General features: G+C 65.5%; 1 protein-coding gene across 1 annotated transcript; it reads left to right on the plus strand.

The window, feature by feature from the left end:
* The first annotated feature begins 23 nt into the window (after positions 1 to 23).
* SULT4A1 (sulfotransferase family 4A member 1) lies at positions 24 to 17,896 on the plus strand. Its single transcript, XM_036420270.2, has 7 exons — positions 24 to 259; positions 9,397 to 9,527; positions 10,019 to 10,099; positions 10,586 to 10,712; positions 12,778 to 12,872; positions 13,648 to 13,786; positions 16,739 to 17,896. The coding sequence occupies exons 1-7, from the start codon at positions 91 to 93 to the stop codon at positions 16,849 to 16,851; spliced, it is 855 nt and encodes a 284-aa protein (XP_036276163.1). The 5' UTR covers positions 24 to 90; the 3' UTR covers positions 16,852 to 17,896.
* The last annotated feature ends 1,329 nt before the right edge of the window (positions 17,897 to 19,225 follow it).

A 19,225-nucleotide genomic window follows, 5' to 3' on the forward strand; every position in this document is an offset into this window, starting at 1 on the left:
GGCGGCGGCAGCGGGCACCGGGCAGCGGGCACCGGGCAGCGGGCAGCGGGCGGCGGCAGCGGGCGGCGGGCACCGGGCGGCGGCGGCGGCATGGCGGAGAGCGAGGCCGAGACGCCCAGCACCCCGGGCGAGTTCGAGAGCAAGTACTTCGAGTTCCATGGCGTGCGGCTGCCGCCCTTCTGCCGCGGGAAGATGGAGGAGATCGCCAACTTCCCGGTGCGGCCGAGCGACGTGTGGATCGTCACCTACCCCAAGTCCGGTGAGCGCGCCGCCGGCCCGGCCCGGCCCTGCCCCCGCCCGGCCCGGCCTGGCGCCCTCCGCCGGAACCCATCAGGGCGGAGGGACCGTCAGGGCGGAGGGACCCTCAGGGCGGAGGGACCGTCAGGGCGGAGGGACCCTCAGGGCGGAGGGACCCCTCAGGGCGGAGGGGCCCTCAGGGCGGAGGGACCCTCAGGGCGGAGGCGCCCTCAGGGCGGGATGGGGCGGGGCCCGCATACGGGGACACTGAGGCCGGGGACCTGCGGAGGGGAAGCCGGCGTGCGCGGCGCGGGGAGGGAGCCAGGCCGGGCGCCCTCCCCGCCGTCCCCCGCGGCTGTGACCTTGGGCAGCCCCTGCCCCTCTCCGCTCCGGACCGCTCCGCCCGGCCGAGGGCAGAGTCCGCGATGGCCTGGGAGGGTGAGGCGGCGGGGCCTGGACCTCCCCCGCTCCTGCGTGGGCTCCGGTGGGGAGCGGACCGCCGGGTTCCCTGGCGCAGGGCCTCCTCCATCACCTCCTCCCTCTCCGGGACCAGCAGGCCGGGCTCCCCCATCTCCCGGCGCCGCTGACGTCATCTTCTGGCAGCCGCGGCCGGTCCCCGCGCAGGAGGAGGCAGAGGCTGCCCAAGGTCGCAGCCCTGAGCGGCGGGGAGTGCAAAGGCGCAGGTGTGCGCGCAGGCCTGGGAGGGCTGTCCCTGGAGGCCGTGAGGTCTGGGGAGGGAGAAGGCCTTCTGGTTCTCTAAGCTTCCCTTCGGCCCCTCACCTCCCTCCAGCCCCTCACCTCCTCCCTCAGGCCCCTCACCACCTCCCTCAGGCCCCTCACCTCCTCCCTCAGGCCCCTCACCTCCTCCCTCAGGCCCCTCACCTCCCTCCGGCCCTTCACCTCCTCCCTCCAGCCCTTCACCTCCTCCCTCCGGCCCCTCACCTCCTCCCTCAGGCCCCTCACCTCCCTCCGGCCCCTCACCTCCCTCCGGCCCCTCACCTCCCTCCGGCCCCTCACCTCCTCCCTCCGGCCCCTCACCTCCTCCCTTCGGCCCCTCACCTCCCTCCGGCCCCTCACCTCCCTCCGGCCCCTCACCTCCTCCCTCAGGCCCCCTCACCTCCCTCCTGTTCCTCACCTCCTCCCTCAGGCCCCTCCAACTCCCTCAGGCCCCTTCACCTCCCTCAGGCCCCTCACCTCCCTCAGGCCCCTTCACCTCCTCCCTCAGGCCCCTCACCTCCTCCCTCAGGCCCCTCACCTCCTCCCTCAGGCCCCTCACCTCCCTCAGGCCCCCTCACCTCCTCCCTCAGGCCCCTCACCTCCCTCAGGCCCCTCACCTCCTCCCTCAGGCCCCTCACCTCCTCCCTCAGGCCCCCTCACCTCTCTCAGGCCCCCTCACCCCTCAGGCCCCCTCACCTCCCTCTGGTCCCCCTGCCTGTGGGAGCAGGAGGGAGGGAGGGAGGCGCTGGTCCAGACGCTGTGGCAGGGCTGCAGCAGCGGGGAAGGAGAAGGAGGGCTGGAGGTCATGTGGGGCCCACAGGGAGGGGGGCTGGGAGGGGGGCAGGCGGCTGCGGGGCCGGGAGAGCTGTGGGTCCTCGCCACCCAGGAGCTGGGCCCAGTTCCCCGGAGGAAGGCTGGGAGGGCGGTCAGTGAGGGTGGGAGCTGTGCTGGTGGGGGAGCTTGGGGAGAGGGGAAGGAAGGAGGTGTGCACCCCCAATGCTGTGGCCCCAGCCGCCCCAGCCCCGTGGGGGAGGGGGCTGGAATGGTCCAGGTTTCAGAGCCATGGAGGATGGTCGTGCGGGGAGAACCCGCATTCAGTGGGTCTAGAGGCTGGAGATGGCCTGGAGCCGGTTTGGGGCCAGGTTTGCCTGCATGAGACTGGAGGGACTTGGTGCGGGGAGTTCTCAGGGTTGGGAGCTGCCCAGGAGGGACTGGGTCTGTGCTGCTGCCTCCATTTGCGCAGGAGATGGAGGGAGAGGAGCTGGAGGGCATGGAGCAGCAGCCCGGAGGTCACTGAGGTCGCTGGGAAAGCGCTGGGAGTGGGGGCTTGTGGGGGATGCTTTGAGGGGCCCTACTGGGGGTGAAGGGTAGGGGTGGGCCTGGGGGAGCCTGGCAGCAGGGACCTTTCTGGGCACCTGGGTGGGGAAGGAGGCGTTAGTTTATGGAAGTTTTCTAGACACAAAACTCCCCTCTTTCAAAGCAGACAAGAGCACAGCGTGCGCGGGAGAGGAAACTCGGTGACGGGCAGTGCAGCGCAGCCTCGGACCCTGTGTGAGGTCCCTTCTCACGCACCCGGGGCTCCCTCCCAGGCTCCCTCCTGGCCTCGCAGCCTCTCCCTGCTCCCTGCCCGCTCGTCTGCCTGTGTCTCACCTTCCGTGTCGGAGGCCGGGCCCTGGCACTGCCTGCGAGAGCCGGTGTGAGCCGGCAGGTGCAGCATCAGGCGGCTGCCGTGCTGGGAGCTCTGTGGTCACAAAGCCCCCTGTGCCCGTGGTCCCAGCACCTTCTCCTCAAGCTCTGCGAGGCAGGGCGGAGCGGGCCCCTGCCCCCAGAGCGGAAACGGAGGGCCTAGGATAGGGGTGTCGAACTCAATCAGAGAAGGGGCCAAAATCTAAAATCCAGCCTAAATCGCGGGCCGAATGGTTTACTGAACAGTCATAAACTGTCATTGTGATGGAAACGCAGCGGAGTGCAGTGATGACAGCGCGGTGCGGGCCACATTGCAAGGCCTGGCGGGACGGATTTGGCCCGCGGGCCTTGTGTTTGACACATGTGGCCTAGGAGGTGGGCGCCGCTCCCAAGCTCATGTGGCTGGACCAAGGCTGTGTGGAGGGGACTGAGGTCCCGGGAGCGAAGGAGGAGCAGTCATGGGCACTGTGGAGGCCGGAGGGTGGGCTGAGGGAAGCATCGATCAGCTGCCTCCTGCACACCCCCCACTAGGGATCGAGCCAGCAAACCGGGCACGTGCCCTGCCCGGCAATGGAACTAGTGATCTTTTGGTACATGGGATGATGCTCAACCCACTGAGCTACACCAGCCAGGGCTTCTGTTTCTTTTTTGCTTTCTTTACCTTCTCATCCACCCCAAGGGATGGTGGCAGGAAAGAGGGAGCGTTTCTCGGGAATGATGATGGCGACACTGGCTCTGACGTGGTGGTTCTGAGGGCTCCCCCTCCCCCCCAGCCCCTGTTCTCTACATGAAGCATCGAGGGGACCGAAGAGCCAAAATCGGCCCTGAAGGTTTTCTCTCAGAGGGAGAGGGGCCTGAGGTGGTCTCCAGTGGCAGCTGGTGTAGCAGGAAGAGCTGGTCTGGGGTCAGGACCCGGGTTCTTGCCTGCGCTTGCCCGTGGGGGGTGTGAGCTCCCTGCTGAGAGCCCACAGCCTGAACTGCAGCCGCTGAGGCCGCTCCCACGCCCTGATTCTTTAAAAATGTATTCTGATTGATTTCAGGGAGGGAGGGAGGGAGGGAGAGAGAGAGAGATCAATGAGGAGGGGAAATCATCAATTGGTCCCCGTCCCCCCTGGGACTGAGCCTGCAACCCAGGCATGCACCCCAGCTGGGAATCAGCTCCAGGTTCATAGGGCGAAGCTCACGCACTGAGCCACGCCGGCCGGAATGGCGCCAGGGCCGCTTTCGGCATGGTGACCGGCCACCTAGGAGTTCTGTGTGTCCGGCCCCTGCCATGTTCATTCATGAGGAGCTCTCCTGCCTTTTGTAGAGGCTCAGAGGCCCCCCACTGCCCCCCACCGCCCCCCGTCTCTCAGGGGCAGTGCCATCTCTGGAAAGGCATAAAGGGGCCAGACTCGGGCCCCGGGCAGGAGGGAGGAGCATGCCTTCTCTCCGTGGCTTTGTAACTGGGGATCTAGGGCCACAGGGGATCTCAAGGCTTTGCCGCTGGGCTGAGGCCTCGGGGGGGGGGGGGGGGGTCGCCCAGCTCCCATCCTTCCCTCGCTTCCCCCCTTTTGCCACGGATGGGCCTGTAGGAGGCGCCAGTGCGGAGAGAGGAAGAGTCTGGCTTTGGAGCTGGAAGGCCTGGGTTTGCATGTGGCTTTGCCGCTTGCCACCTGGGTGACCTGGGCAGATGGCATCTGTGAGCTGTGGTGTCTGCAGGGGGAGGGGAGACCGCCTCCTGCCTGATGGCCGAGGCTGGGCAGTGAGGGCCCCTCCTCCGGTCAGCGGGGTGGAGCGCGTGGTGTCATGGAAAGTTCTGTCCCTCTCCCGTCCTCCGTAGGATGGGTCTTTCCCCCCCCCCCCCCCCCCGCCGGATTTTCTCTTTCTCTTTGATTTTCGGCACTTAATAGAAGTCTAGTGTTTTGTTTTGTTTTTCAAGGCAGGGATACTTATCTTGATTTGGGGGGGGTAGGGGGCTCTGAACTTCTTAGACCTGTGGTTTGATACCTTTCACTATTTTGGAAAAGCTCTCAGCCATTCTCTCTCCAAATATTTCTTCCGTCCTGTTCTTTCTCTTTTGAGATTCCAATGATCCGTGGTCGGCAAACTGCGGCTCTTTGGCCCCTTGAGTGCGGCTCTTCCACAAAATCCCACGGCCTGGGCGAGTCTATGTTGAAGAAGTGGCGTTAGAAGAAGTTTAAGTTTAAAAAACTTGGCTCTCCAAAGAAATTTTAGTCGTTGTCCTGTTGGTATTTGGCTCTGCGGACTGATGAGTCTGCCGACCACTGCCAATGATCATTCCAGTTTCTGCTGAGCCGTCTTCAGGAGAACTGAATCTTTCTTCCGCTGGGTCAGGCCCGGAGGCCAGGCCCGTGAGCCGTCAGAAGCACCCTGCGTTTCCGTTGGCGTGTTTTTGTTTTCCTCTGGCATTGTGACGTCTGGTTTCCGCCTCTCTGCTGAAGTGCCCATGTGCTCGCGAACCTTTTCCAGGAAACCCGTGAACGTTGCTGGGATTTTAGATTGAGCTGGTTCTGTGGATTGTTCTGTCCTGTTTCTTGCCATTACGCTGAGCGTGCTCTTTGCTTGTTTGTGGACACGGTGTGCGGGCGTTGGAGCCGGAGGAACGTGGCGTGTGCCCCCCGGGCCAGGCCTTCGTGTGGGAGGGGGGCTGTGTGTGGGTTGCTCTGATCACTTGCTTGACCCCCGTTTTAATCCCGTGGCTTCACCGGGTGCCTCGCTCAGGGCTGCCTCCAGGGGGTCTGGTTCTTCGGTGTCCTGCCCACCCCAGCTTTTGGGCTGAGCCTCAGGAGGGTGTCTCCCCACACCGCGCTCCGTCCCCAGCCTGGGGGGGCTGAGGGTTAGCGCTTTAGCGCTTCTGGCCTTGGTTTTGCTGCCCACGGTTATGAGCCCTGTGTGTGTGTGTGTTATGTGTGGTGTGTGTGTGTCGTGTGGGTGTATGGTGGTGGTATGTGGTATGTGTAGAAGTGTGTAGTGTGTGTGTGTGCTGTGTGTGTGTATATGTGTGTGCTGTGTATATGTGTATAAGTGTGTGGTGGTGGTGGTGTGTGTGTGTATGTATATAAGTGTGAGTGTGTGTGTGTGTGTGTGTGTGTGTGGTGGTATATATGTGCGTAGTGGTGTGTGTAGTGTGTATGTGTGTGGCATGTGTATATGCGTGTAATGTGTGTATGTGTGTGTGCTGTGTGTGTGTGTATGGTGGTATGTGTGTGTGCTGTGTGTGTGTGTATAAGTGTGTGGTGGTGGTGGTGTGTGTGTGTATGTATATAAGTGTGTGTGGTATATATGTGCGTAGTGGTGTGTGTAGTGTGTATGTGTATATGTGTGTAATGTGTGTATGTGTGTGGCATGTGTATATGCGTGTAATGTATGTGTGTGTGCTGTGTGTGTGTGTATGGTGGTGTGTGTGTGTGCTGTGTGTATGGTGGTATGTGTGTGTGTGCTGTGTGTATGGTGGTGTGTGTGTGTGCTGTGTGTATGGTGGTATGTGTGTGTGTGCTGTGTGTATGGTGGTATGTGTGTGTGCTGTGTGTATGGTGGTATGTGTGTGTGTGCTGTGTGTATGGTGGTGTGTGTGTGTGCTGTGTGTATGGTGGTATGTGTGTGTGTGCTGTGTGTATGGTGGTATGTGTGTGTGCTTATGTGAAAACACCCTCGTTCTGGAGTCATGGCAGTGGGGGCCCGGGCCCCGGCCAGCAGCCCTGTGGCCGTGGGCAGCGCACCGCTGAGCCGCTGGGCCCGCCTCTCCGTGTGTGAGGCCAGAGGAGGCAGCGCCGGGCGGGAGAACCGTGAGGACGTGGCTGCGAGTCCCTGGGACGGAGCCTGGGACCCGGCGCTGCCCTTGGCTGTCAGTGGTGACAGCTGGGCACCCGTGAGCGCTGTTCAGGGCTTCTGGGCTTGGCTCGCCACCCGTTCTCAGCCCTGTGCCTGCGCTCTGCCTGCCCCCCGAGGCCCTGTCCCCCGAGGCCCCTGCCCCCCGAGGCCCCTGGCCCCCGAGGCCCTGTCCCCTGAGGCCCCTGCCCCTCGAGGCCCTGTCCCCCGAGGCCCTGTCCCCCGAGGCCCTGTCCCCCGAGGCCCCTGTTCCCTGAGGCCCCTGTCCCCTGTGTGCCAGGAGGGCGGGGATCATTCTCAGAGACGATCGGAGACAATCCTGAGAGCTGTAGACAGCACCCTGGGCCCTCCCCGGACAGGACGGCTGCCGAACTGGAGGTAGGACGCCTGCTGCTCCGGGCCGGAGCCTGCTCAGCGTCCAGGGAGCAGGTCCCGCCCGGTGGGGCTGCAGGGCTGCAGGGCTGCAGGGCTGCAGGGGCCCGGGCTGGGCCCGCTCCGGGTGCAGCTCCTAACGCCGCTGCTGCTGCCCCGAGGGGCGGGCCAGGCCGGGGGACGGGGTCCGGTCCCTCTGGACGGCCCTGGGCTCACGGTTGGGCGGGGCAGGGTGAGCGCATGTGCATCTCTGCTGCCTCTAGAAACCTCTCCACACGCCAGTCACCGCGTGGAGCGCCCCGAACCCCGTGGAGAGGAGGTGACCGTCAGCTGTGCCGGCAGGAGTGGCACGTGCTGGACGGATTAGCCACAAGAGGCTTCGCAGAGACCGGCTTCCCGGGAAGTTTATGCGGGGGCCGTGGAGTTGGGCACGGCGAGCACAGCGACAGGGGGACACGGGCCACATGGGACGTGGGATCTGGGGAAGCGACACCCTTGAGGGCGAGGTTCCCCATCCCGCCCCTACGTGGCTCCGGGATGCTGTGGCCCCAGCGGACGTAGGAGCAGGTGGGCAGAGGGACGAGGCCGAGCAGCACCCGAGAGCCCCCGGGGCCGGCGGGGGAGTGTGGTGGCCACAGCAGCCAGGAGAGTGGGTGGGGGGCTGAGTGGGCGCCCGCTAACCTCCAGGTGCCTGGTGCTGGGACTTGGGGGGCAGTGGCAGGCAGAGGAGCGGTGAGCGGAGGACTGACGGCCCTGGTGCCGGGGGAGCTGGCAGAGCCCTCGGTGCCGGTGCTGAGAGAGCGGCAGGAACCTCGCAGTGAGTGGTCAGTGCCGTTGTCCGGGCTTTTTCCGCGGCCATTTCGCCCCATCTTGCCCGCGGCCTGGGGTGGCCCGAGCTCCTCCCTGCACTGTCCCCTGTGCCCCTGCCCGCCCTCCGTGGTGCTGGGCACGGGCAGTGCCCGCCTGCCGAGTCCCTGAAGGCTGGAGGGGGAGCAAGCGTGGCTCAGCCAGGAAGTGGGCCTGGGGGCCGCTGGGGACAGGCTGCCCTCTGGCTCCCAGGAGGCTGGCCTTCCGGCACGGAGAGCTAATGGGCCTGGAGCTGCCGAGCAGAGATTGACGGAAATCGATGCTAATGTGCAGAGAACACCGGTTTGGGTCCTGCCGGTGGGGCTGTGGGGGCGGGGGGGTGGGGGGGTGGGGGTGGGAGCACTAAAAATAGGCCCCGAGGACGGCCCTGGGAGAGCTGTTTCGGGAACTCTGCCACAGTGGTGGAGGGCACAGACGCCAGTGCAGCCGCCCCGAGCGGCCGATGGCGCTGGGACCCGGGCCCACGTCGGCCTCAGGAGCCTCGTCGGTGAGGGAGGGACGGCCCCCTCAGGTGGGAGGGAAGCTCCCAGGGTTAGAACGTTTTCTGTCTGCACCACTTTCCCCCTAAGCGCCTTTGCTCCAAAGCCACCTCCTCCAGGAAGTCTTCCGTGACCAACATACCTCTTTCTGATTGCTCAGCACCCAGGCTGTGCTTGTGCCTTCAGAGTAAAGGATGTGCAAGTCATGCCTGGGCCGTTGGTGCGGCAGGGGCTAGAGGTCAGGCAACAGGGGAAAGGGTGGATGTGTCAGTGCCGGGGCTGGTCAGGGAGCCCCCCCTCGGAAGGATCTGAGGGAGGGAGGAAAGGGCTTCAGCCCGTGCACACAGCACGCTCCGGGCCAGCAGGGAGGCCGAGGGAGCTCAGTGGATGAGCCGTGGGGGCCGTGGGCCGGGCTGCCGGGCGTGGGGGCCGTGGGCCGGGCTGCCGGGCGTGGGGGCCGTGGGCCGGGCTGCCGGGCGTGGGGGCCGTGGGCCGGGCTGCCGGGCGTGGCTGCCGTGGGAGGCCTTGCTTTGCCAGGAGAAGCAGGTCCTGGGCGGTCTCTGGGGCGAGTGCCATGCGGTGTCCGTGTCAGCACCGTGGCTTGCGTCACCCGTTGCTGAGCTGCTGAGGGTGGGGGCACAAAGAGCCGGACAGGAGGTGGCTGGGGGTCGGCGCCCCCTGCCCAGCACTGTGTGTGGCACAGCCTCCCCGGAGCCACGCCGCTCAGGGCCACGCATCTCGTTGCCGTCGGCGGAGGACCAGCCACACTTCCTCTCGCTCTGGCCTCGCCCACCTGTGTCCCGTGGTGTCCCAGCCTCGGCTGTCCTGGGCAGCATCGCGCTGTGCGTGTGTGCAGGACCTCCCGTAACCAGGGAGTCTGGACCACAGGGCCCTGTGTCGGCTGTTGGGCTGGGCACACAGGCCTCGGTGTAAGGCACTGGCTGGTGGGCCCTCCCGCTGGGCCTGCGGCCTGAGGGTGATGGAAAGTGGAGCCGTAAGCCGGGACTGAGCACCCTCCGTGTCACAGCGCTGGGCCCGGGGGGGGGGGGGTCCCTTCCGTTCCCCGGACACCCCGAGAGACGCCCGCGGGGTTAGCGCCCGGAGAAGGGAGCCGGAGGCAGCGCCCCGTCCCTGCAGGGGGCCGTGATCTCCGCCAGACTCAGGTGCTCCGGGCCCCCCGCCGGCCTCTGAGCGCCTCCCCCCGCAGGCACCAGCTTGCTGCAGGAGGTGGTGTACCTGGTGAGCCAGGGCGCGGACCCCGACGAGATCGGCCTGATGAACATCGACGAGCAGCTCCCGGTGCTGGAGTACCCGCAGCCCGGCCTGGACATCATCAAGGTGACGCCTCCAGGCCGGGGTGGGGCCCGGGGGAGGGAGAGCAGAGTGCTGCCAGCACCCCAGGTGGCTGGGGAGACGGGCCTGACCCCATGATGGTGACCCCGGAATCCAGGGGTGGGTGACGTGGGTGACCGACCGCAAGGTAGAAAGGAGGCAGGTGCCGGGAGTGGGGGGCAGGGGGGAGGGGGGTGGGGACCTGGCGGCACCGTGCAGGCGGTGGGTAGGATGCATTTGCATCAGGTTTTTGGTGTCAGGAATCATCCCGATTTCCTGTCCACCTGTCCCTCTGCTGCCTCTGGAATGCTCTCTCCAATCTCCCCTCTGCCCCCTGAGTTCAGGCCGCATTCCCAGCTCGGACCGCTGTCCCTTGTCCTCCTGGTTGAGTGCTCTGTGTTGACTCATCCGCGGAGCCAGTCTGTAGAACTAACCCTCCTCCCTGACCCCTTCCCCTGAGCCCCCTTCCCTAACCCCCCCACCCCTGACCCCTGCAGGAGCTGACGTCACCCCGCCTCATCAAAAGCCACCTCCCCTACCGCTTCCTGCCCTCTGACCTCCACAACGGCGACTCCAAGGTAATGCCTCTCCCGCTGGCCTGTGCCCTCACAGCTCCCAGGACCCAGCGTCCACCCTGGCAAAGCCAGTGCCTCTGGCGTTTTGTTCCCAGTTTCCACCTGGGCTGCTCCTCGGAGCGGACTGGTCCCGCCTCTGCTCGCAGGAGGCCGAACGCTTCACGCTGATGTTTCTTGTTTTCTCAATGGCGTGAGGTTGACGAGCCCCTAGTTCCCATCCCGTGTCAGACCATGGTTTTCCGTCTCCCTCCCTGGTCCTCTGTGGAGCTGGGACAGAGACGTAACCCCTCGCTCTGCTCAGGGCCTGTCCCGGCGGGCGGTGCTGTGGGGGAGGCCGCACCCCGGCTGCGGCCGTGAGAAGCGCTCGCCGTGGGCACGCAGGGGTGTATGGGGGGGCGGCCTCAATGCCGAGGGGTCGGTGCGCAGGAGCGGGAGTGGCTGTGTACCCGCTCGCGGGAGCAGCGGCGTCTGATGCCCCCCCACCCCCAGGTCATATACATGGCTCGGAACCCCAAGGACCTGGTGGTGTCCTACTACCAGTTCCACCGCTCGCTGCGCACCATGAGCTACCGGGGCACCTTCCAGGAGTTCTGCCGGCGCTTCATGAACGACAAGCGTAAGTGGCCGCCCCAGCCTCGCCGAGGGCCCTCGCTGGTTACGCAGCGCCCGTGTGTGCCGTGCCCCGCCCGCATCCCCCGGGCCCGGCCATCGCCGGTGCCGGCCTGCTTTCCCACTGAGGGGTGGGCAGGCCGGGCTGCAGGGCAGCGGGACGCCTGTCCAAGGCCGTAGCTCGCGGGCAGCAGGGCGGGGTCCCCTCAGAGGCCCTTCTCTCCTCGATGTGGGTTCTGAGATGCTCCCGTTACAAGCATCTCCCTGCCGGCTGGCTTGGGAAGTGGAAACGGAGGCCCAGCCATCTCCGTCACCGATGACAGACCCAGGGCAGGCGTGACTTCCTGTGCCAACACGGGGACGCCGCGGGATGGGGGCAGGCAGGCAGTGTGGCCCAGGAGGGGCGGGGAGCAGTGCTCCCTGCAGGCGTGGGCGGTCAGCCGGCCCTGGACAGAGGGGCAGCAGGTCCTCCCTACAGTCTGTCCTTCACCCGAGGGGCACCCTTCGCCAGCCAGGGCTTCTCCAGGCTGAGACGTGAAGTGGGCCATGTCTGAACCTCAAACCCTCACGCAGGAGGCTGCTTCACTCCCAGGGCTGGAAATGCACGTCCTGCGTTATTTCCCGCTCCAGTAGCTGCTGCGGGGAGAGTGAGTGCTGAGGTTAAGGTCCAGTGCGTCCTGGACACTCAGCAAGTTCCGGTCGCCGGTGTGGAGGGCAGAGCATTTGAAAGTTATCCCAAGGCAGGCCTGCCCGCGCCTGAAGGCCACAGCACTGTCAGGCACTGAAGTCCAGGGCCATGGGCACTCCCGGGTCTCGCAGGCCGTTCATTCCCTTTACTCTCTTCCCAGAAGGCGCTGCCTCTGGGCTAGCAGGGCCCCTGCCTGGCTCTCCTCTGTCCAAGGTCCTGAAATTCTGAATAAGAAGTGAGAGCAAGGCCTAGGACCCGCTGACAGCACTGGCTTTGGGGCTGTAACCCATGCATTCTGGGGGCGTGCTTGGGGCCACGTGCCCAGGTGAGCCGCTCTGAGGGCAGCTCCCTGCTGGAGGGGCCAGTGAGCTGTTAATCCCATAATGATTCTCTGGGATAATCCCATAATTCTCAGGGCAGCGGCACCTGGAGAGAAGCAGGAGCTGTCGGGACCCCCTCCCAGGAGGGTCCCCCCATGAGGGCACGCCCCTCTGCAGCTGCTGCCAGGGCCCCGGTGCAGTGGCCCCGCCCTCTGTGCTCAGGGGCCCGGGGCCCCTCCTGTCCAGCTGGGCACCCCAGTGGTGGTCTGCTGTTTTGTGAGTTTTCTCCTGGGCAAGGGGGACTGGCTCAGGCTCCCTGTGACCCAGGCTCAGCCTCGGGCTCTTCGTGGGGCCACGGTCAGTAGCCTGCGGTGAGGGGCCCAGCAGAGGGGCCAGCGCTTACCGGGCTGAGGGCCGCAAACAAGACCTTTGGCCTAACCTCTGTTCCTTCCTGTCCATCCGCTCTGCCCCCTGGTGGAGAGCCCCCCCCTTCCTCATCCCCGCGGACTGGGGAGGGCCTTTCTGTCTGACCTGCTCCTTAAGGCCCCTTCGCTCAGTGACCCTGACCCCATCCCTGCTGCTGTGCTGCCACCTGCTGGTGAGATGGCAGCGGGCGCAGGCTGACCAGAGAGGAGCAGTTGTCACTCCTGGCAGGGCCCTGTCTTCTGCAGCCTCCCCTCTCCTCCCCACACCCCCAGCAAACCGAGGGCCCCGTGCCCTTTTCCTGGGCATCGCTCTCCTCCCGATGGCCATTTGTTAAACACGAACCCCTGTGCCAGGGACCATCATGCCCAGGAGAGCAGAGGCTTCCCCCAATGCCGGTCTTTAGGGCACCCAGAGGTGGGGGGGGGGGGGGCTGTTTCCTGGAGAGGCCTGTGCAGAGAGCAGGGACATGGGGCTTCAGAAGACCTTGTCTGTGGGGCTCCCACCCCCAATACCTCCCAATCCCTGGGGCTCCCTCCCCTCCAGCCCAGAGCCTGCTTTCCCACGGCCCCCGGGAGGGCAGGGCAGGGCAGAGCCGCGTGCTCGCCTCCCGGCGGACGCTCACCGCCCTGTCTCCGCAGTGGGCTACGGCTCCTGGTTCGAGCACGTGCAGGAGTTCTGGGAGCACCGCACCGATGCCAACGTGCTCTTCCTCAAGTACGAGGACATGCACCGGGTGAGCGGGCGCCGGGGGCCGGCGGGGGCGGGCGGAGTGGGCCCTGCCCACCGAGGGGGCGACCCGGAGCGTCCGAGAGCCCCCGGCCTCAGCGTGCCCAGACGTGTCCCCCTGTGCCCCCTGGAAGCCCCTTCACAGGAAGTCCCCGCTTACCGCTGTGGATAGGCTCTGTGGCTGTAATGAACCATTACAACCAGCACAGGCTGGTGGACAGTAATCGGAGCTGAGTCCCTGCATCTCATCAGCGGAACAAGGTGGAGTGCAGGGATGTTGTTGTTCAAGGAGCGCATGGTGGCATGGGAGCCTCGGGGGCCACGGGGGGCTGTGTGGGGAGCAGGTGTGCCCGCAGCTCCGTCAGTCACCCCCACAGTCAGGGGCAGGCGCTGGGCCAGCTGGGAGTGGGTCTGGCTTCAGACCCAGCCGGCTCCTTCCTGCTGAGGGCGGGAGCCGGGGCCTGTTGGGCCCAGGGCCTCCTTGCCTCCGAGGTGCCGGCCTCGACTCCAGCGGGCGGGGGAAGGACGGAGAAGGAGGAATGGGCCGGTGGGTGTTTACTTCTCGCTGCTGTTTTACAGCGGCCACAGCCACATCCAGCCCCTGTCTGCTTCAAACTCCCGGGGACCTGGGTCTGAAGCCCAGAGTGGCCCTCGGGCCACTCCCTAACCCGGGTCTTATTTCCAGTTGAGGCCCGTCTCAGACTGGGCGCAGGACCGAGGCCAGCCCCTCGCGGGGGCCGCCAGAGGCCAGTAACGGCGCCCTCTCTCCTCTTCTCTCCCAGGACCTGGTGACGATGGTGGAGCAGCTGGCCAGGTTCCTGGGGGTGTCCTGTGACAAGGCCCAGCTGGAGTCGCTGATCGAGCACTGCCACCAGCTGGTGGACCAGTGCTGCAACGCCGAGGCCCTGCCCGTGGGCCGGGGTACGCGCCCCTGCCTCTGCCCCACCTCAGGGCCCCCTGCCCAGGTCTCACTTCTCCGGAGCCCTCTGCCGTGCGTGGGGCCAGGCCCCCTGGAGGCTGTTGTGACACAGGAGCCCCCCAGGCGTGTGCCAGGCTCTGTGGGCAAGTTGTTCTCAAGCAGGTGTCTCCCCAGATGGCCCCGCAGAGCAGCCGGGGGTGCCGGGCGGTGAGACCTCAGAGCCCGCAGCGGGCAGATGGATGCCCGGCCTCTGAGGGCGGTGGGAGGGCGTGAGGTCCCATGTGAGGCAGTGCCGGTGGCACAGTCAGGGGCAAGCCCTGCCGGGCAGGGGTGAGAGCAGGGAGTGCAGCCTCGGGCTGGCCGCTCCTGGGAGCTGCTCAGGGCAGGAAGCAGTTTGGGATGGAGGAGCTGCTCCAGGCCCGGCTGCTCCCCGTGTCCTCAGAGGCTGCCGTGGTTTGACAGGAGAGCTGGGGCAGGGAGCCCTGTGGGCCCAGGGGGTCGCCGTGGCCGTGGGGGCGCGGGGGAGGGGCCCCGCCTGCCGGTGTGGACCTGACGCCGGCTCCTGGTTATGAATCTGGAGCTTCCTCAGGAGACAGGTGTGCTTGAGGGAAGGGGAGGAGGTGCCAGCGGATCCACAGGAGACATTTGGGTGGTGGCGGGAGGGCCGGCTCCGTCACAGCTGCCGTGCCCTGGGGAGGGGCCCGGGGTCAGGCTCCGCTGGGACAGCCGTGCTCTCTGTGCAGAGGCAGCGGGGGCTGCTGGGCTGCCGGGCGGCTCTGAGGGTCGGGCAGTGCCTTCCGGTAGGGCAGTGGTTCTCAACCTTCCTGATGCCGCGGCCTCTAATCCAGCTCCTCATGGTGCTACCGTTATGAATCGTAATGTAAATATCTGTGTTTTCCGATGGGCAACGGTCCTCAACCTGTGGGTCGCCTAAGACCATCGGAAAACACGGACATTTACATTACGATTCATCACAGTACCAAAATCACAGCTATGAAGCAGCAAGGAAAACAATGTCATGGCTGGGGGGCACCACACACGGGGAGCTGTGTTGAGGCCGTGGCCTTAGGAAGGCGGAGAACCGCACCTGCAGAGCAGAGCCGCCTGCTTTTCCAGGAGAACCGAACCTCAGGGCCTCGGGTTTGTTTCCTGGCTGCATCCTCACAGTGTTTATGATTTATTTATTATTATTATTATTATTTTTGCTTCTTTTCAGTTTTGGTTTGCCGTGTTGTGACCTGTGGGTGTGCCCATCCCTGCGTGCCCCTGTGGCTCATGCGTGTGTCCCGGGGGCTCCTTCCGTGGCTTGGCCTTGTCCGGTGTGCCGTGGTTTTGCTTTATTTCAGTTCTTTGATTTTGTTTTCTTTTAGCGCATGGCCTCTGTGCTCGAAGACCTCCTTGCGCTGGCGAGCGTGCAGGCCTTGCGTAGCCAGCGGCATGCTTAGCTTTGGTTCATTACCTCCCTGTCTTGGTCCCAAATCCTGAACCAGGTGGGTGTCTCCTCTCTGTGCTCTCAGCGGCCTCTGCTGAGAAAAACACCCGGGGGGAAGCTGTTTGTAGTCGCCTGGTGCGCAGGCTCCTGATCTCCCCCCTGGGGTGCTGTGAACGTGCAGAACAGCCTCTCCTTTCCTCCCCACACGGACGTGATTTTCATGACCCAGAGAAACCAGCTTTGCAGGGGCGGTTTGGTACTTGAGGCCCTGCCGTGGGGCTGAGGGGAGTTTGCTCTGGTCTCGGAGATGCTGGGAGGGTCCTGAGCACACATTTCACTCCCCGAGGCCGTACCTGAACGCAGAGCGGCAGCTGGCGGTCACACTCCCCAGCTGGGAGGGCTGCCCCCCACTCCTGGCATCTTCCCGTCACCGTTAACATTTGATTTTTATTTGTTTATCCTCAACCAAGGGTATTTTTCCATTGATTTTTTTTCTCTTTAGGAAGAGTGGAAGGAAGGGAGGGAGTGACGGGGAGAGAGATAGAAGCATCGATGTGAGAGAGACACATCGATTGGTTGCCACCCACTGGTGCCCAGACTGGGACTGGGTGTCAAACCTACAATCCAAGTATGTACCTTTGATCAGGAATCCAACCTAAGACCCTTCAGTGCCTATGGCACACTCTAACCACTGAGCAATACCAGCCAGGGCACCATTAATATTTTTCCAACCAATGGTAGCTTTTGTAGTTAACAGAACAGGAAGGTGGGTGGGTTCTGTCTTCCAAGCCGCTGGTCAGTCTGGGGCTCTGACCTCCTGCCCAGCGGGCGGGCGGCCAGGGTCACGGTTTTTGCCTGCCTGCCTGGGCTGCACCCACCTCGGCCGGGGGTGGCCCTGACTGGCTTGGTGTTGAGCCGGGAGTCTCGCTGCCGCACACGCTCTGATCCAGGCCGGAGAGCTGCCGGGCACCACGACGGCCATCCCTCCCGGCGCACGCGCAGGCCTCTCACAATCTCCCTCCTCCACTGGGAGCTGCCCACTCGCCTCAGGGGACTGCCTGCAGGTGGCGTTCCTCTCTCACCTTCCGCAGAAGCGGGGGTGGGGGTGGGGGCCCTTGGTGGGGCTGTTGAGCCGTGAGTGGGGACATCCGGAGACCCTACTTCCCCACGGCCCACAGACCTGGCCACCTTCCCTGCACTGAGAATCGCACTCGGAGCCTGGGTGCGGGGTCCTCCCCCTAGCACCTCCCCTGCCCCCCAGTGGCCCGGGTGGCCTGCAGCCTCAGCTCCCTGCGTTCGTGGCGCTGGGCCACCCCATGGGGATAGGACACCAGGATGTCACTCGGGGAAGCAGGCCCAGCCTGCCTGGCTCAGATGCTCGGCCCCAGGCAGGCTCGGCGGTCTGTGGCTCCTGCCTGGCTCAGAGGGCCCGGCCCCCCCGGCAGGTTTGGGGTGCAGGCGTCCTCTGTGCGGGTGGCTGCCGGCAGCGCACACGTGCAGCGCGCTCTCTGTCTGCTTTCAGGGCGCGTGGGGCTGTGGAAGGACATTTTCACCGTGTCCATGAACGAGAAGTTCGACCTGGTGTACAAGCAGAAGATGGGGAAGTGCGACCTCACGTTTGACTTTTATTTATAAGCGCGGCCCCGGCCGCAACCCTGCATGCTCGCCGTCCCCAGGCGCCACCTGCTACGGTCCCGTTTGCGCATCCGCTCCTCGCTGGACAAGCCGGCCGCCGCGGGGCCAGGCTGGGAGGGGGGCCCGCAGGAGGGGGGGGCCGCCGCCCCGAGCGGCTGTCCCGCCTTCGGGTCTGAAGTCTGCCCGTGTCCGGTGCAAACACTGTCAGGATGGCCGACCCGTTCCGACGGCCGCGCCGAGAACACAGCCTGTCACACACGCAGCCCGACGCCTGCCTTTCACAGCCGGCGCTCCTGTGTTCTAGCGCTTTCCGCCCGAAACCGGGACACATCGGTACCAGCCAAACAGAAGGTCGTTTCCGGGGCCCGGGAGCGAGCCGCACCGGGCGGCGGGCAGAGCTGTTTATTTTTGTAGTTTCCTCCTGCGGGCGGCCGCTCCGTTCTCACCCGGGTCTGAGGAAGGAGAGGGCTCCATGAGGGGGGCCGTGAGGGGGGCCGAGGGGTCCCCCGTGGCGTGTGGTTCTGTCAGCGGGAAACCAGGCAGGGACTGCCCACAGGGCGTTCTCGGAGGGGAGGCCCCTGGGCCAGCGGGACGGGCCGAGGGACAGTCCACCGGACAACCACGCGGCTTTCTTTCGTCCCTGAAGCAGGAGCCCGCTGGGGCCGCCCCCTCATGGGGGCTCCGGGGCTCCGGGCCCCGCGGGCGCTCAGCCCTGTCCCCGCACCTCAGTGTCTTTGGGTCTTTATCCCTGTTCCTCCCCCTCCACCTGCCCCTCTCTGGCTGGAGGAGCGGAGACGGGGTGTCGGGGCCGGGAAGGGCCCTGAGGGTGTGGTCCGGGGCCGGACGAGCTGTCTGCCCTGCGCTCTGAGAGGTGTCACTGCTGGGCCCGCAGGCGCACGGGGTGCACGGGATCCCAGGCCCCGGTCTGCGTGCGCATCGTGAGGGCGGCTGCTGTCTGTGGAGTTTCTTTTCTATTTTTCTATTTCAGTACTGATGGACATGAGACCTCTGTGCTTGCTTGCATCTTTAATAAACACGTTCCAGGCCGTGTGTCCGGTGTGTGCTGCTGGGGGGGGGGGGGTCCCCACACGATCCCCTCAGCACTCAGGGCAGCAGGAGTGTGAGCCCCACAGACACGCCGTCCCGGGGCCTGGCCGCACAGGGCCACGGGCTGGGCCAGATCTGCTGTTCCTCTCAGACTCGCCTCACTCTGTGTCCGCCCCCTTTGAAAGCTTCTGAGAGGGAGCCTGAGAGAGATCTGGGGCCACGGGTGTCACCCTCGGCCTTGGGGGTCCCGTTGTCAAGGTGGTGTTCCCAGGGGCGGCGAGGTCGCACTGCGCTGCGGAGCCCCAGCCCGCCCTCCTCACCCTGCGGAAGGGAGTCAGAGCCGTGGTTCATCCGGTAAAGCTGGGCTTTCGGGAGCCGTAAGCCTGAGTCTCACGTGAGACCCCAGACTGCTGGTAGAATTGCCCTGGGCCCCAGGGTGGCTGTGGGGCATGCAGTCTCTGTGTCCCGGCCCACCTGCAACACCTAAAGCCAAAGGCGAGGGGCACCGGTGAGTGGGGAGGCAGGGAGGCGGTGCTGGTTTGTGGATCACCTCCTGGCCCTGACTGGCGGGCTCCTCACCTGGGGCGCCCACACCTTCTGCCTTGATTGCTCCGTCTCGGCTTCCCGGGCGTTAGGCCGGACGCAGCGGCAGCCCACACCTGCTCGGTCAGAGGGAGCTCGTGGGCTCAGCAAACACCTGAGCGCCTGCAGGGGGTGCTGCAGGCCAGGCATCACAAGCCCACGGGAGGGGGTGCAGGCCCAAGAAGAGTGGGGGCACCCAGCAGACAACATGCTGGCGGGAGAGGTGGGAGAGAGGAGGAAGTGAGGGCCCCAGCTCGGAGCTGGGGGGGAGAGGCCGGGCTGGCGGGCCAGCACCAGCCTGGGCGGGGCTTACAGGTCAGGAGAGTTGGGGTTTCTGGCAACAAAAAGGAAGCCTCGGAGGGTCTCATCGAGGGAAGGCGACCTGTGTGCATGCTGCTGCGTCCTGCCTGGCACGCGTCGCTGACAGAGCAAAGCAATCGGAGAAGGTGCTGGGCGCCCCCAGGTGAAGCCAGTGTGGAGCCTGGAGTGAGGGGGTGGGTGTCGGTAAGGGGTGAGTCGGGCCAGGAGGGCGAGAGGCCCCGGCAGATTGAATGCCACACAACAGCCTCCCCGGATTCTCGCGGGTGGCCACGGCAAGGGCCTGCGTGCCGGGTCTGACTTCCCAGACCGGCGAGATGCCCAGAGGACGCTGGGGGCCAGCCCTCCGTCTCCCCCCGCCAGGCGGGGGCCTCGGGCTCTCCTGTCATTGTTTTCTTCCAAGCGCCCAGTCCTTCCCCAGGGAGGG

Source organism: Pipistrellus kuhlii, unplaced genomic scaffold (genome assembly GCF_014108245.1).
Source record: "Pipistrellus kuhlii isolate mPipKuh1 unplaced genomic scaffold, mPipKuh1.p scaffold_m20_p_64, whole genome shotgun sequence".
NCBI classification, from domain to species: domain Eukaryota; kingdom Metazoa; phylum Chordata; class Mammalia; order Chiroptera; family Vespertilionidae; genus Pipistrellus; species Pipistrellus kuhlii.

Coding starts and splice junctions, on each gene's coding strand:
- SULT4A1 (XM_036420270.2), top strand. CDS start 91: ATGGCGGAGAGCGAGGCCGAGACGCCCAGCACCCCGGGCGAGTTCGAG. Junction 10,713..12,777: donor GCGCTTCATGAACGACAAGC/GTAAGTGGCCGC, acceptor CTGTCTCCGCAG/TGGGCTACGGCTCCTGGTTC. Junction 12,873..13,647: donor AGTACGAGGACATGCACCGG/GTGAGCGGGCGC, acceptor CTTCTCTCCCAG/GACCTGGTGACGATGGTGGA.